We start from the raw sequence: 17,495 nt of genomic DNA, 5'->3' as shown, positions 1-17,495 counted from the left end.
AAACCACTCTATCCATTCTCTGTATCAGAAAAGAAATTGAAGTTAGTCCGATTTTGTAAGTACACGTGCAATCCAAGTGATTACTGCTTCCTTTTCTTTTTGATGGTGAACTGTTGAATCTTATTTGGACTCTGCTGATATTAGTTTATGGAATCTGCTTTTTAAATATCACTTCTTATACCTAGATTTTATGTTGAACCATTTCCCGAGTTCCTGTTGTGTGCCAAGCATGGTACCAGACTTGGGTATATAGCACCGATTGAATTATGTTTCTGTCCTCAAGTGAATCTAGTTGGAGAGATAGAAAAAATTAGAGGATTCCTAGTCTAGAGAAAATCAGTTTTTTGGTATGTATTCTGTCTTCTTAAAGCCTATAAAAACCTATGATTACATATCATAGTGTTCTTTTCTCTGTCATTCTTTAATTTTCATTTTTTAATTTAAATCAATTAACATATAATGTATTATTTGTTTCAGAGGTAGAGGTCAGTGATTCATCAGTCTTCTATAATACCCAGTGCTCATTACATCACATGCCTTCCTTAATGTCCATCACCCACTTACCCCACCATGCCACCCTGATCCCCTCCAGCAACCTTCAGTTTGTTTCCTATGATTAAGAGTCTCTTATGGTTTGTCTCCCTCTTTGGTTTCGTCTTATTTTATTAATTAATTAATTAATTAATTTTTAATAATTTTTATTTTGTTACATTAGTCAGCATACAGTACATCCCCAGTTTTTGATGCAATGTTCCATAATTCATTATTTGTGTACAACATCGATGGTCTTGTTTGATTTTTTCCTCCTTCCCGTATGATCCTCTGTTTTGTTTCTTAAATTCCACATACAATTGAGATCATATAATTGTCTTTCTCTGATTGACTTAGCGTAATACTGCCTAGTTCCATCCACGTCATTTCAAATGGCAAGATTTCATTTTTTTCGTGGCTGAGTAGTATTCCATTGTATATATATACATCTTTATCCATTCATCTGTCAGTGGACATCTGGGCTCTTTCCATAGTTTGGTTATAGTGGACATTGCTGCTATAAACATTGGGGTACAGGTGCCCCTTTGGATCACTACATTTGTATCTTTGGGGTAAATCCCTAGTAGTGCAATTGCTGGGTTGTAGGGTAGCTCTATTTTCAACTTTTTGAGGAATTTCCATACTGTTTTCCAGAGTAGCTGCACCAGTTTGCATTCTCACCAACATTCTAAGAGGGTTTCCCTTTCTCTGAATCTTCACCAACATCTGTCCTTTCCTGACTTGTTGATTATAGCCATTCTGACTGATGTGAGGTGGTATTTCATTGTGGTTTTGATTTGTATTTCCCTGATGATGAGTGATGAGCATTTTTTTTCATGTCTGTTGGCCATATTTATGTCTTCTTTGGAGAAATGTCTGTTCATGTCTTCTGCCCATTTCTTGATTGGATTATTTGTTCTTTGGATGTTGAGTTTGACAAATTCTTCATAGATTTTGAATGCTAGCCCTTTATCTGATAAAACATTTGCAAATATCTTCTACCATTCTCTCGGTTGTCTTTTGGTTTTATCGACTGTTTCCTTTGCAGTGCAAAAGCTTTTTGTCTTGATGAAGTCCCAATAGTTCATTTTTGCCTTTGTTTCCCTTGCCTTTGAAAATGTGTCTAGCAAGAAGTTGCTGTGGCCAAGGTCACAGAGGTTGCTGCCTTTGTTCTCCTCTAGGATTTTGTTGGATTCCTGTCTCACATTTAGGTCTTTCATCCATTTCGAGTCTATTATAGTGTATGGTGTAAGGAAATGGTCCAGTTTCATTCTTCTGTATGTGGCTATCCAATTTTGCCAACATCATTTGTTGAAGAGACCATCTTTTTTCCTTTGGATATTCTTTCCTGCTTTGTTAATGATTAGTTGACCATAGAGTTGAGGGTCCATTTTTGGGTTCTGTGTTCTGTTCCATTGATCTATATGTCTGTTTTTGTGCCAGTACCATGCTGTCTTGATGATTACAGCTTTGTAATATAGCTTGAAGTCCAGGATTGTGATGCCACCAGATTTGGTGTTCTTTTCAGCATTCCTTTGGCTATTCGGGGTCTTTCTGGTTCCATACAAATCTTAGGATTATTTGTTCCTGCTCTGTGAAAAAAGTTGATGGTATTATGATGGGGATTGTATTGAATGTATAGATTGCTCTAGGTAGCATAGACATTTTAACAATATTTGTTCTTCCAGTCCGTGAACACGGAACGTTTTTCCATTTCTTTGTGTCTTCCTCAGTTTCTTTCATGAGTGTTATATAGTTTTCTGAGTACAGATCCTTTGTCTCTTTGGTTAGGTTTATTCTTAGGTATCTTATGGTATTTGGTGCGGTTATAAATGGAATCAACTCCTTAATTTCTCTTTCTTCTGTCTCATTGTTAGTGTATAGAAATGCAGCTGATTTCTATGCATTGATTTTATATCCTGCCACTTTGCTGAATTCCTGTATGAGTTCTAGCAATTTTGGGGTGGAGTCTTTTGGGTTTTCCACATAGAGTATCATATCATTTGCAAAGAGTGAGAGTTTGACTTCTTTTGCAATTTGGATGCCTTTAATTTCTCTTTGTTGTCTGATTGCTGAGGCTAGGAGTTCTAGTACTATGTTGAACAGCAGTGCTCATAGTGGACACCCTTGCCATGTTCCTGACCTTAAGGGAAAAACCCTCAGTTTTGGACGCTTGGATGGCTCAGTTGGTTAAGCGTCTGCCTTTGGCTCGCTCAGGTCATGATCCCAGGGTCCTGGGATCGAGCCCCATATCGGGCTCCCCACTCGGCAGGGAGCTTGCTTCTCCTTCTTCCTCTGCCTGCTGCTCCCCCTACTTGTGTGCGTGCTCGCTCTGTCTCTCTCTGTCAAATCAATAAGTAACTTTAAAAAAAGCCCTCAGTTTTTTCCCATTGAGAATGATATTTACTATGCACTTTTGTGGCTTTTATGATATTGAGGTATGGTCCCTCTATCCCTGCACTGTGAAGGGTTTTAATCAAGAAAGGATGCTGTACTTTGTCAAGTGCTTTTTCTGCATCTATTGAGAGGATCGTATGGTTCTTGTCCTTTCTTTTATTAATGTAGTGTATCATGTTGATTGACTTGTGGATGTTGAACCACCCTTGCAGCCCAGGAATAGATCCCACTTGGTCATGGTGAATAATCCTTTTAATGTACTGTTGGATCCTGCTGGCTATTATCTTGGTGAGAATTTTTGCTTCCATGTTCATCAGGGGGATTGGTCTATAATTCTCCTTTTTGGTGGGGTCTTTGTCTGGTTTTGGGATCAAGTTAATGCTGGCCTCAGAGGATGAGTTTGGAAGTTTTCCCTCCATTTCTATTTTTTGAAACAGCTACAGAAGAGTAGGTATTACTTCTTCTTTAAATGTTTGATAGAATTCCTCTGGGAAGCTGTCAGGGCCTGGACTCTTGTTTGTTGGGAGATTTTTGATTACTCCTTCAATTTTCTTTTTGGTTATGGGTCTGTTCAGGTTTTCTATTTCTTCCTGGTTCAGTTTTGGTAGTTTATACATCTCTAGGAATGCATACATTTCTTCCAGATTGCCTAATTTGGTGGCATATTAGTTGCTTATAATGTGTCTTATAATTGTATTTCTTCGGTGTTGGTTGTAATCTCTCCTCTTTTATTTGTGATTTGATTTATTTTGGTCCTTTTTCTTTTCTTTTTGATAAGTCTGGCCAGGGTTTTATCAATCTTACTAATTCTTTCAAAGAACCAGCTCCTAGTTTTGTTGCTGTGTTCTACTGTTCTTTTGGTTTCTATTTCCTTGATTTCTGCTCTAATCTTTATTATTTCTCTTCTCCTGCTGGGTTTAAGCTTTATTTTCTGTTCTTTCTCCAGCTCCTTAGGTGTAAGGTTAGGTTGTGTTTTGCAGACCTTTCTTGTTTCTTGAGAAAGGCTTGTATTGCTATATACTTCCCTCTTAGGACTGCCTTTGCCGCATCCCAAAGGTTTTGAACAGTTGTGTTTTCATTTTTCATTTGTTTCCATTTTTCATTTGTTTCCATGGATTTTTTAAATTCTTCAATTTCCTGTTTGACCCATTTATTCTTCAACAGGATGCTCTTTAACCTCCATGTATTTGAGTTCTTTCTAAATTTCCTCTTGTGATTGAGTTCCAGTTTCAAAGCATTGTGGTCTGAAAATATGCAGGGAATGAATCCAGTCTTTTGGTACCAGTTTAGACCTGATTTGTGACCCAGTATGTGATCTATTCCAGAGAATGTTCCATGTGCACTGGAGAAGAATGTGTATTCTGTTGCTGTAGGATGGAATGTTCTGAATATCTCTGTGAAGTTCCATCTGGTCCAGTGTGTCATTCAAAGCCCTTGTTTCCTTGTTGATCTTCTGCTTAGATGATGTGTCCATTGCAGTGAGTAGGGTATTAAAGTTGCCTACTATTATTATCGATGTGTTTTTAAATTTTGTTATTAATTGGTTCATATAATTTGTTGCTCCCATGTTAAGGACATAAATATTTACAATTGTTAAATCTTTTTGTTGGATGGACCCTTTAATTATGAGATATTGTCCTCCCTCATCTTTTATTACAGTCTTTGGTTTAAAATCTAATTTGATATAAGGACTTTCTTTTGATGTCCATTAGCATGATAAATGGTTTTCCACCCCTTCACTTTCAATCTGGTGGTGTCATCTGGGTCTAAAATGAGTCTCGGGGTGCCTGGGTGGCGCAGTTGTTAAGCGTCTACCTTCGGCTCAGGGTGTGATCCCAGCGTTCTGGGATTGAGTCCCATATCAGGCTCCTCCTCTGGGAGCCTGCTTCTTCCTCTCCCACTCCCCCTGCTTGTGTTCCCTCTCTCACTGGCTGTCTCTTTCAAATAAATAAAATCTCTTAAAAAAAAAAATGAATCTCTTGTAGACCGCATATTGATGGTGGTTGTTTTTTTTTAATGTTATGTATTTATTTATTTTAAAGATTTTATTTATTTATTTGAGAGAGAGAGACACACACACAAGTAGGCAGAGAGGCAGGCAGAGGGAGGGAGAAGCAGGCTCCCTGCTGAGCAGAGAGCCCGATGCGGGACATGATCCTAGGACCCCAAGGTCCCCCAGGGTCGTGAGCTGAGCCAAAGGGAGACCCTTAACTGACTGAGCCACCCAGGCGCCCCTGGGTCTTGCTTTTTTATCCAGTCTGATACCCTGTGTCTTTTGATTGGGGCATTTAGCTCATTTATATTCAGAGTAACTACTGAAAGATATGAATTTAGTGCTATTGTATTACCTGTAAGGTCACTGTTTCTGTATGTTGTCTTTGTTCCTTTCTGGTCTCTGTTACTTTTGGGCCCTCTCTTTGCTTAAAAGATCCCCTTTAATATTTCTTGCAGGTCTGGTTTAGTGATCACAAATTCTTTTAGTTTCTGTTTGTTCTGGAAGCATTTTATCGCTCCTATTTTGAATGATATCCTTTGTTTTTTTTTTTTTTTTAAAGATTTTATTTATTTATTCGACAGAGATAGAGACAGCCAGCGAGAGAGGGAACACAAGCAGGGGGAGTGGGAGAGGAAGAAGCAGGCTCATAGCAGAAGAGCCTGATGTGGGGCTCGATCCCAGATCGCCAGGATCACGCCCTGAGCCGAAGGCAGACGCTTAACCGCTGTGCCACCCAGGCGCCCCTGAATGATATCCTTTGGATAAAGTATTCTTGGCTGCATATTTTTATCATTTAGCACCCTGAATATATCATGCCAGTCCTTCTGGGCTTCCAGGTCTCTGTGGATAGGTCTGCTGCCAGCATAATGTTTTTGCCCTTGTAGGTTACAGACCTCTTACCCCAGTTTGCAAGCTTCACTATTATATGTTGAGAAGTTGATCTATTTTTATGGATTTTGAGTGGGGGTTCTCTGTGCCCCCTGGACTTGAATGCCTGCTTCCTTTCCCAGATTAGGGAAGTTCCCCGCTATATTTTTGCTCCAGTATACCTTCTGCCACTCTCTTTCTCTCTCTTTCTCCTCCTCTGGAATCCCAATTATTTCTAATATTGTTTTGCTTTATGGTATCGCTGATCTCTTCGAATTCTCCCCTCTTGATCCAGTAGTTGTTTATCTCTTTCTCAGCTTCTTTATTCTCCATCTTTTGTCTTCTATAGCACTAATTCTCTCTTCTGTCTCATTTATCCTAGCAGTTAGAGTCTCCATTTTTTATTGTATCTCATTAATATCCTTTTTGATTTCTACTTGATTAGACTTTATTTCTTTTATTTCTCCAGAAAGGGATTCTCTAGTGTCTTGTATGCTTTTTTCAAGCCCAGCTGGTATCTTTATAATCGTTATTCTGAACTCTAGTTTTGACCTCTTATATCCATACTGATTAGGTCCCTGGCAGTCGGTACTGCCTCTTGTTCTCTTTTTTGAGGTGAGTTTTTCCGTCTTGTCATCTGTCCAGAGAAGAATAGATGAATGAGAGAACAAAATACTAAAATGACAACAGTGACCCCAGAGAAATATACACTTAAACAAGTCAGAAGAGACCAGAAACTGGGGGTGGGGGTGGGAATATATATATATATAAAAAATCAGACAGGTGAACAGAAAAGAGCAATACACTGGATCCTGTGTGTATTTTGGTTTGATTGTTAGAAAACCAGATCCCAAAATTTTAAAGAAAATATATGTACAAAAATGAAATTAGATACATTGAAAGGATAGAATGTAACTGTAAAAATGAAAACTAAAAGACAAAAAAAAAAAAAAAGAATATAAACAGGTGAACAGAACAGAGCAGTACACTATATCCTGAGTGTATTTTGGTCTCTTTGTTAGAAGAAACTACATCCTAGAATTGTAAGGAAAGAAAAACTTAAATATCTATAGAAAAATAAAATTAAATACAACAAAAGGATAGAATGTAACTGTAAAGATGAAAATTAAAAAAGAGTTTAACAAAAAATAAAAAAGAAGAAAAAAAGAGAGAATATGATCAGACAGGTGAAGAGAACAGAGCCATACACTAGATTGAGTGTATTTTGGTCTGTTAGAAGAAACTGCATCCCAAAATTGTAAAGAAAGAAAAACTTACGTATATACAAAAATAAAATTAAATACAATTAAAGGATAGAATGTAAGTGTAAAAATGAAAATTAAGATTTTTAAAAGTTGATAAAGTAAGAAATGGTTGAGAAAGGAAGGAGGAAAAAAATTAAAATTGAAAGACTAAAGAATCATGGGAAAAAACCATGACTTCTATATATTATTTCTCCTGGCATTGGAGTTTTGCAGTTCTCTGTGATCGGTAAACTTGGTGTTAGCGCATGTTCTCGCTGATCTTTTGGGGGAGGGTTCTGTTGCGCTGATTCTCAGGTGTCTTTGCCCTGGGCAGAATTGCATGGCCCTTGCTAGGGGGCCAGGCTAATAAGTGGCTCTGGATGGTTCTATGTGACTTTTGTTTTCCTGTAGGCTTTCTGCACTGCTTTAGAGGATGAAAATGAAAATGGCAGCCTCCCAGTCTCCAGTCCTAGAGCCTAGAGAGCTCGGGGCTCCCCACTCAGTGTCCCCTCAGGGAAAAGCAGTCATTCACTCCTGTCTCCCTGGTCTCTGGCTGCATTCTATGCCCACCCAGACTGTGACCAGCATTTCTGTCTCATGGCACGTGACCCCATTTGGGAGTCTCTAAATCCTGCAGACTCCTGCCAGGCACACTTGCGCTCCTCCCCCCACCCCCACACCCCGGCTCCTGGGGAAGGGAAGAAGGGGTTCTCAGGGTGGCTCTGACACTTGCTAGGCCCCTCTTCAGAGGTGGTCATCTGACCGTGCCACAGTTCGCAGTATATGACAGCCCTGAGTTGAGAGCCCACTTCTGGACTCAATGATTGCAGCCAGCTTCTCTGCTCTGATGCCTGGGAACTCTGCCACGCTCAGGTACCCCCGATCTTCCTGTAACCATGCGGATCCTCAGACCACACTGTCCTACCTAGAATTCCACCCTGCTTCGCCATCTGAGCACCTTTCAGGCAGGGATGTCCCTCACTAGAGCAGACGTTTAAAAGTTCTGATTTTGTGCCCCCCTGCTATATCACTTTCTGGTGCTGGCTGACAGAGGCTCCCTCCCCCTACAGTTTATCTTCCCATATATCGCCTCAGATTCACTTCTCCACACCTCCTACCTTGCAGAAAGTGGTTGCTTTTCTATTTGTAGAGTTGCAGGTATTCTTTTCTTAGACCTCCGGTTGAGTTTGCAGGTATTCAGAATGACTTCATACCTATCTAACTGAATTCCTGGGACCAGATGAAACTAAGGTCTCCTACTCCTCCACCGTCTATGGAAAAACTTCTCCCTGTCTTTCAAACAGTACCATGATGTGATTAATTACTTTAAAGGGTCTTAGAATTCTAGTTCACTAGTAGTACTTTGTTGGTTATAATTAGGATGAGAGTAGCAGGTATCCTGATGGTTTGCTCTACTTTATGGAAGTTAAAATTACCAGTTGATACAGTGAGAATTTAATTGATAAACTTATAGGTGGGTGTGATTTCATTTGTTTTAGAAAATAGTGAAAAATATAGATACCTATTTCTCCACAATCTCTCCCTCCTTTTTCCATATCTACAGCCAGCTAAAAGAACTTACTATCTTGTATCTAATTTTTTCTAATATCATTACTGGGAAAATGATATCCAGGTTTTTTAGTTCTCCTTTATAAACTGTTATGTGTTCTGCAAAATAGGCGCTTAACAAATAAATGGATTTTGAATGAGAGAGTGAATCTCTTTTTTTGCTGTTGAGAGTTATTTTTGTACATCTTTTAAAAAAACTTTTAAATACTTACTGGGTTAAAGAATATAATGTTTGCTATCTTAAGAGATTATAATACTAATTAGGTTTAATTTTTTTCATCCACAAACTCTTGAGCCTTGCTTTAGTAGTTTTCATTCTAATGAATTAAATACTGTTTTTTCCAAGGAATCTGGTGAAGGCAAAAACTCATCAGACTGTAGAGATAGTGAAATAAAAAAATGGCAGCTAGCTCCTCTTCGAAAGATGGGACAACCAGTTTTACCTCGGAGATCCTCAGAAGAAAAAAGTGAAAAAATACCAAAAGAGACTACAACTGTTATTTGCACAGGAGAAAAAGGTTCCAAACCAGGTAGTAAGATTAATAAAAATTATTATGTACTAATAAAGTTATATTTCATACACTATGTATATTTTAGGGAAATTTAACCATTTTAACTTTGTAATGGCAATAAAAATAGTTTAGGTGATCTTTCTTGAAATCAAAAACTATTGCTCTAAATTCTGGGAAGGACTAGCAAACTTAATAAGATCCCGTCCTCATGGCCCTTAAACACTAATAGAAGACAGACAATAAGTAGACAAATAAAATGGTGTGCTGTTTTTGCAGTGTTTAGGCGCTGTGAAGAAAAAGTAAATGGGGTTAAGAGTCACAGTTGAGGAGAGTGGTGGGAGTTGGTTCTAGATAGAATGGAGGAAGTAACTTGTGAGGTGGGATTTGAAGGGATGGGAACTTTTTTTAGAGGACTAGGTAGTGCAGTGCAGTCTAAAGGTTTCAAGGTAGAAACAAGCTTGGTATTTGAGGAGCACGAGAGCCACTATGCAGTGGTTAGACAATAATACATGGGATGGAATGATGGTCAAGATGAGTTCAGAGAAAATTATGTAGGAACTTTGAGGCCATGACAAAGAGTTTGTATTTTATTCTGAATGTAATGGGAAACCTTCAGAGGATTTTGTACAAGGGAATGATGGGTTACTCTTGTTTTAGCTGAAGATTGGATTCTAGGAGAATAGGAGAGAATGAGGGTAGTTACAAGTCTGTAGCAATATCCTAGGAAGGAAATGATGGTAGCTTGGAACAGGTACAGTGGAGGAATGAGAAATGGTCAGAATCTGATATATTTTATAAAAGAATTGACTGAACTTGCTGGTGGATTAGTTACAGGTAGGTGAAAGAAAGAGAGTCTTAGCAGAGGATTAAATAAATGTTAGTACCATTTATTGAGAAAAACTAATTTGGGAGGAAAATTGAAAAATTATGTTTAGGTGTTTTAACTTTGAGCTGCCTTGATACCCAGGTAAAGACGTTTGAGTAAACTTTTGGCTGATGAGTCTGCAGTTTAGAGAACACTTCAAGGGGTGGTATATAAACAAGGGATTTATCAGTGCATAGTTATTTAAATCATGGACTTAGATAAAAACAGCTACAAAAGAGTTTGATAATGAAGAGGCAGAAGCAAAGCACTTGGGGGGCATATCAGCATTTAGAAGTTGAAAAGACAAGAGGTTCTCGCAAAGGAGACTAAAAGGTGGTCTGTGAGGTAAGAGAACTAAAGGTCCATGATGAAGTTTCAAGGAGGAGGGAATGATCAGTTGTGTTCAGTGTTGTCTGGACATCTAATAAGATGAGCACAGATCATATGTGATTAAGTGAAATGGAAATCATTGGTAACCTTGACTAGAATGGTTTTGGTGGAGCACTGGGGATAAAAGCCAGTTGTAGTGGTTTATGAAAGAATGGAAAGCGAGGAATCAGAGATACTGATTACTGTTTTAAAGAATTTTGCTGTTAAAGGGAACAGAAATGGTGTGGTAGCTAGAGGGATATGTGAGGTCAAGAATTTTTTGAGGGAGGTATAGCATGTTTGTAAGACTATGGAAATGATCCAGTAGAGAGAATTTGATGATGTAGTTGAGGGGTTCAAAATCCATGAAGAAACAAGAGGGGATAGGATTTACATAGAAGGGTTGGTCATAGAAAAGGACAGCTTATCCATTTTAATAGGGAAGATGATTGTATATGGTAGGAGGGAGGATAGATACAGGTAGGTTAGATTTGGTGATGGGAAGCTGTGATAGCTGTCATTTTCCTGTTTTCTTAATGAAATATGAAGTAAAAATCAAATGAGGTTGAACTTGGGGAAGGAGGTATTGTTGGTTTGAGAAGAAAGAAAAAGTGTGAAATAGATGTTTTGGGACGTGGGAGAGTGGATTTACTAGGAAAACTTAATAGGATTAGGACAGCAGATTGTTATCTACGTCATATTTGTGGTTATAAATTTAAAGTGAGATTCTGTTAGCATCAGTGTTTATTTTTCTCCAGGTGCCTTCAGCTGTTTGTAGGCTATTTGGGTGAAGGATAAAGTTGGCTTTTATTGGGGTTGTGGTTTTGCAAATGCAGATATTTAAAGGGGAGAAGATAAAAGTGTTTAGTACGCAAGGGTGTGGTAATTATAATTGGTTATGTGAGAAAATGAGGCCACAAATGATAAAATGATAGATTTTAAGAATTGTTGGTATGTGGGTAGGAGAGGGTGAGGGGGCACCTGGCTGGCCCAGTCAGAAGAATATGCAATTCTTGATTGCGGGGTTGTGAGTTGGAGCCCCATGGGGTGTGTAGAGATTACTTAAATAATGGGGAACAAAATAAGGGCATATGCGTTTCATAGCTTTAGGCCACTTTTTAGTCACTTAATTTGTCATTAAAAGTCATTTAAAGTAGAATTTCTTTTTTTTTAATTGAGGTATAGTTGGCATATAACGTTATGTTAGTTTCAGGTGTATGACAATGATTGGATGTTTGTATATATTACAAAATGATAATAAGTCTAGTTAACATCTGTCACCATCATAGATGAATTTTAATGTCAGAAATATTTCAGTATAGAATTTGGGTTCTGATTTCTAAATAGTGATTTTTTAAATCAGTTTTGTTTATAAACTTACATTATGCATTAAAAAGGAAGATATCTTTTTAAAAACAATGAGTTTTGATAATTGTTTAAATTAGGGGCTCATGAGAAGCAAGAGATAAAAAAGAAGAAAATTGAAAAGGGAATGCCTAATATGCATCCTCCTGCCACTTCTACTTCCAAGCCTTCTGCAGATCAGATCAGACAAAGTGTCAGACATTCCCTCAAAGACATTCTTATGAAAAGGTAACACACATTATTATTATAGAAGATTGAATAATGTATGCTTCACGTATTTGAAGAATAATTGAATTATTCTAATTTTAAGACTTACAGACTCAAATTTGAAGGTACCAGAGGAAAAAGCAGCAAAAGTTGCCACAAAAATTGAAAAAGAGCTTTTTTCTTTTTTTCGGGACACAGATGCTAAATATAAGAACAAATACCGAAGTTTGATGTTCAATCTGAAAGATCCTAAAAACAATGTAAGTATGTTTTGTTCATGTCTACGGATATTTATGCTTCCAGCTTTCCTGAATACATTGGAATTTAAGATTATAATGCAATAGATCTATAATTTATTTCTTTAAGTGAGACTGTCATTTTAATAGTCTTTTGCTACTGAACTGAGTTATGAATTCTGCATAGTAGTGACTAATGTTATATAATGAGTGTATTGAAATGTAAAATATAAGTCATCTTAACCTGATTTATGTGAATTTTCTTTCCTTTTTGTCCCTTATTTAATCCAATTTATTAAAAATTCATTCATATGTATTCTTTAAAATTGCTGTTAAGCCAAAATTCATAACAAACACTATATTGGTACTTCTGATTTAAATCTAAAAATAGAGTAACACTCCTTAAGAAAATAAATTACATTTAGGTAAAAAAGAATACTATTTTAAAACATTTTGTTAATTTAAATATGATTTTAATTCTAAATATCTTTTAGCAATGAAGCAAACGTTACTTGAACTGTTAATCATTTCCTGGCATTTCTTGTTTGGGACTTAGAGTGTATCTAAAAGCTGTGTATGTGTAAATACAAACTCCTTGTATATTTGCTTAAGTTTTATAAGATTTTCACATAAGTGATAACAGCTTGTCAATTTGTATAATGATATTTGCAGTAGATAGTATGTGATATGAGGTATTTCCTTGAGGTATACTAACAGCTACTTAAGAAAAATCTACCTTGTATAACCTATCATTATGGTCCAGAGTTTCAGATACTTCTTGAATTATATAGTCTGGAAGCTTTTCTTCAGTAAGTAAACATTTATTTCCTTTAGGTTTCTTTCTTGCAGTAGGTTCTTTGCTCTGGAGTCCCCTCTAAGCCTGTTAGAACTTAAACATATGAAATCTTAAAAATATGAAAGACATCACATTCAGTAAAGTTCTTTTATGCAGTACCTTGCTATACTGCAGGTTGGCTATTATGACACAGTGTGTGTCCTTGGGAATACTCTGAGACAGAGTCTTTTTTGGGGGTAGTGGGGGAGAAGCAAGGAACAGTCTCAATACAATTTTTGGATAGACATAATGGTTCTACTGTATGCTTCTCCACTGTGTGTTGATTTTCATATGAAAGATACATTTTGCTGCCTTAGAATACAAGGCTGTCAATAAATTTTTCTGTAGTAGATAATATATAAATCATTAAACATTTGTAAATCAGGTTTTGAAATTGCATCTAATTATTTATTACAAGTTTTTATACAGCATTTCTTCTTTATTTTAAAAAATGTTTTTCTGGGGCGCCTGGCTGGCTCAGTTGGTGCAGCGTGCCACTCTTGATCTCAGGGTTACGAGTTCGAGCCCCACATTGGGTCCTGAGATTACTTAAAAAATGTTTTTCTCCCCCTTCATTCCCATTTTTAAATATTTCCAGATATTATTTAAAAAAGTACTGAAAGGAGAAGTAACCCCTGATCATCTTATAAGAATGAGTCCAGAAGAACTGGCTTCTAAAGAGTTAGCTGCATGGAGACGGAGAGAAAACAGACACGTAAGATTATCTATGAATATGTGTTTGACTATATCAGAACCTATATTTTTCAGTCGTAGGGGAAATATACACAGAGGTAATTTAACACAGAGTGCACAGTAATACAAACTTCCTGTTCTGTGCTTCTGAATTACTTATCCCCCATTAATCGAGTTCTTAAATTCAATCTTTTGTTTTTCTTTATCTCTGCTGCTTTTTTCTCATTTTTTCCAGTTATCAGATTACATAATTAACTTATATTTTGTTATGTTTTGTAAATCAGAAAGATGGGAAAATAGGCACATCTTGATCACATCCGTACTTTTCAAAAACACAATCTGAAAGTATTATGAATATTGGTAATTTGTAGCACTAGATTAAGTCAGAATGAAATTACAGGTGTATAATCCCTTACATTCAAAGGTTTCAAATGCCAAAAGCTCAGAAAAACAAGGTTTTCTTTCCCTTGACACATTTATTGATAAAACCTGATCCAAATTGTCATGTATGAATGTTCATATTTACAGAAATGTTGTAGGCTTTAAGTAGCTCATTCCCAGCCCAACTGAAGTCTTATGTAACATAAATAGTATGTGCACCATGGTCCGTTTTTAAAACTAAAAAATTCTGAAAGTAACCAATGAGTTTCATTTGGGGATTGTGAACTTTGAAATACCTTTAAAGATTAAGTGAATATGTAACTTAGGGTTATTGTGACAGTGAGGTGACCACGTTATCTACTGTTTTGATTACAGCAGCCTCAGAATATTAGCTTTTTATTCTAGAAAATATTGGTTACTTATAGTTCATATGAACTCTACATGATTTATCTGATTTTTTTTCCCATAATTGCATCTCAGGCATTAAGCCTCCGTATAGGTCTTATGTCAAAACTAGTTTGAAGCACAAGGCCTTGATTTGATATATTATACTTATTCATATAATTTTTCCCCTTTCACCCTGTGTAATTTTTTCCTTTTATGTTGAAAATAGTATCACCTCATCTTCTTTTCCTCCATCTCCCAAATATGCACATGCCTCTCTTCTGCTTTGAAACTGTGGCTACAAGTACCATATGCTTTGTAGACCAGCTTGTTCTTTCTTAGGGCATGTATCTGATTTCTTTCTTTAAAGGATGATTTGTACTTAACAAAGGCAAGATTAATGATGAGACCCATCTTTGCCTTTCTTAACCCATTGCACTCTTGACTACTTTTCGCTAGTTCTTGCTACACTTACTTAATATTTTGTTGCCAAGTTTGTTCAACTAAATTATCACTGTCACAGAGTATGCTTAGTCAGGAGACAACTGATAGGGGACTACATACATTATAATTTTTGGTGTTTGAGTAAATTTCCATTATTTAGGGGGATGTTAAGAACATCAAGTTAGAAATCTGAGGAAGATAATTCTCATTTCCCTGGTGACAGCTGGTCAAAAACTAAATCAGAAAGCAGATAAATACTATGTTTCAACCCTTTGCAGATTACATTGCACTTCAGTTGCCTCTGGTTAATTTACATGTGAATTTCTCAAGGTTTATAACCCCAGCACTTAAAATAGTTTCTGGCACTTGTAAGTACTCAATATATGTTTGTTGTTTGAGAGACCACCTAGACATTAAAAATCATCTGTGATGTTGCTTTCATTTTTAGATAAGCTCTTATTATTTAAAGCTGTACATTTGGAAATATGTATATTTTAATTGTGAAGTGTTTCTTTAAAATATTTCCTTTAGACCATAGAAATGATTGAGAAAGAGCAATTTTAATTGTGAAGTGTTTCTTTAAAATATTTCCTTTAGACCATAGAAATGATTGAGAAGGAGCAGAGAGAAGTGGAAAGACGACCAATCACAAAAATAACTCATAAAGGTGAAATTGAAATTGAGAGTGATGCCCCAATGAAAGAACAGGAAGCAGCCATGGAGATTCAGGTACAAATAATAAGATTCAAAAAAGGTTTATTTGTCTAAAACGTTCTTAAAGGTGAAAAGAATTTTTAAAAATGTATATAGTTTAAAGTAGTTCATTTTATTGGTTTCATGGTTTTTTGAGAGGGTTTGCAATATTGTTTCTCTGCATTTAGTATGCAGACTATCTGCATCACAAGCACTTGTTAAACACTTGTTAAAATATAGATACCTGGGGTCTCGGTGACTTGGTGAATTCTTCAGTAGGCCTAAGTGCTTCTTAGGTAGACTGTGTGGTGTGAGAGCTTGGTACAGCTTTTCTTATTTTCAAATATCAGTGAGGAAATAATATGAAATCTTGTCAGAGGCCTTAAAGAATGATGAATGTCTGAGTTTTTGCTCTACTTTAAGTCATAATTAATATCTAGCATTTATTTTTTAAAGAAATAGTGAAGGGGGGGCACATGGGTGCTACAGTCAGTTGAGCGGCTGACTCTTGGATTTGCTCAAGTGGTGATCTCAGGGTTGTGAAATTGAGCCCCACGTCAGGCTCCGTGCTCAGTGTAGAGTCTGCTTGAGAGTCTCTCTCCTCCTCTCCCTCTGCCTCCCCCCTCCTTGCTCGCTCGCTCTAAATAAATCAAATCTTTAAAATAAAAAAAATAGTGACAACCTATGAATGGAACAGTTTTCATTTTAGAAAAAATCCATATGAAATATAAGTTGATTTTAATAATTAGGGCCAAATTTTGTCTGCTAAAACTTTTTACTTTTTTTTTTTTTTTTAAGGAACCTACAGCTAACAAATCATTGGAAAAGACAGAAGGAACTGAAAAACAGAAAGAAGAGATTGATTCTATGTCCAAAGATACCACTAGTCAACACAGACAACATCTTTTTGATCTTAACTGTAAAATTTGCATAGGTAATTGGAAATTTTTCTTTCTGAAATGTTGCTTTCATTTTGAAAGAGAGATACTTGTATTTGTAATTTAAGTAGGTTTTTGTTTTCTCTGAATTGGGGGTGAGGTACCTGCTCACTCCCTTTGAGGAGTAGCACCTTTTTTGAGTGGCTGGTCTTCAGAGTTGAGGTAAAGTTTGATACTGTGGTATAGTTTACGATCTAGAATAAATTGTACTATTTAAGATCTGAACTTAACAATCCTGGGGCAGAAGACTAGAATTTAAGCATTAGAGTAGGTATCAGAAATGTTGGGCAGTTGTGATGGTATTGTCATTTATTAAGTGAAGGAGTAAAATAGCATTCATATTTTATTATCATATATAACAAATGAAAATAGTAACTCTAGAAGCAGAATGGATGAAGTTATAGAAATTTCAGTTTACAAAAATGGTTTATGTTCGTGTCATCTGGTGTTAGGTCGAATGGCACCACCTGTAGATGATCTTTCTCCAAAAAAAGTTAAAGTTGTTGTTGGAGTATCTCGTAAACATTCAGATAATGAAGCAGAAAGTATAGCAGATGCACTGTCTTCAACCTCAAATATTTTGGCTTCTGAATTTTTTGAAGAGGAGAAACAAGAGTCTCCAAAGTCAACATTCTCTCCTGCTCCACGGTAATTTTCTCTTAGCTACAATTTCTATAATAATCATTATAGATATTTGCCAGATTATACTTGGAGGTATAAAACAAAAAGGTAACCTATTTCTTAGAAACCTTTCTTTTGAGAAAGTAACTGTACCTTTTTAAACATTAAACTAATTGAGATAGAAGAATAAGACGACTCAAAATTAATTTAGATTTGAGTCTGTATGTGGGAACTTGACTTTAAAATTCCATTTAATTATGTTGGTCCCAAGAGGCAGGACATAGGTCATTGAAGAAAAATTGCTTGTACTTTTCTGTACCTTCATCTAAGCCATCCATGAAAGATGAT

At 36.4% G+C, this 17,495-nt stretch overlaps 1 protein-coding gene across 9 annotated transcripts in view; it reads left to right on the top strand.

Moving 5' to 3' along the window:
- Positions 1-17,495, top strand: part of PHF3 (PHD finger protein 3) — an 84,050-nt gene that overhangs the window by 58,256 nt on the left and 8,299 nt on the right. For all 9 annotated transcript variants that reach the window (XM_045803181.2, XM_045803198.2, XM_045803170.2 and 6 more), the window contains 7 exons: positions 8,951-9,134; positions 11,796-11,943; positions 12,026-12,182; positions 13,592-13,708; positions 15,493-15,624; positions 16,387-16,522; positions 16,979-17,174. In XM_045803181.2, the coding sequence (XP_045659137.2) occupies positions 8,951-9,134; positions 11,796-11,943; positions 12,026-12,182; positions 13,592-13,708; positions 15,493-15,624; positions 16,387-16,522; positions 16,979-17,174 (1,070 nt within the window). The remainder of the gene's footprint in view (positions 1-8,950; positions 9,135-11,795; positions 11,944-12,025; positions 12,183-13,591; positions 13,709-15,492; positions 15,625-16,386; positions 16,523-16,978; positions 17,175-17,495) is intronic.

The sequence above is a fragment of the Ursus americanus genome, chromosome 29 (genome assembly GCF_024610735.1).
Source record: "Ursus americanus isolate L20-20 chromosome 29, mUrsAme1.1.p, whole genome shotgun sequence".
Classification (NCBI taxonomy): domain Eukaryota; kingdom Metazoa; phylum Chordata; class Mammalia; order Carnivora; family Ursidae; genus Ursus; species Ursus americanus.
This window is presented reverse-complemented; position numbering and strand designations above follow the sequence as displayed.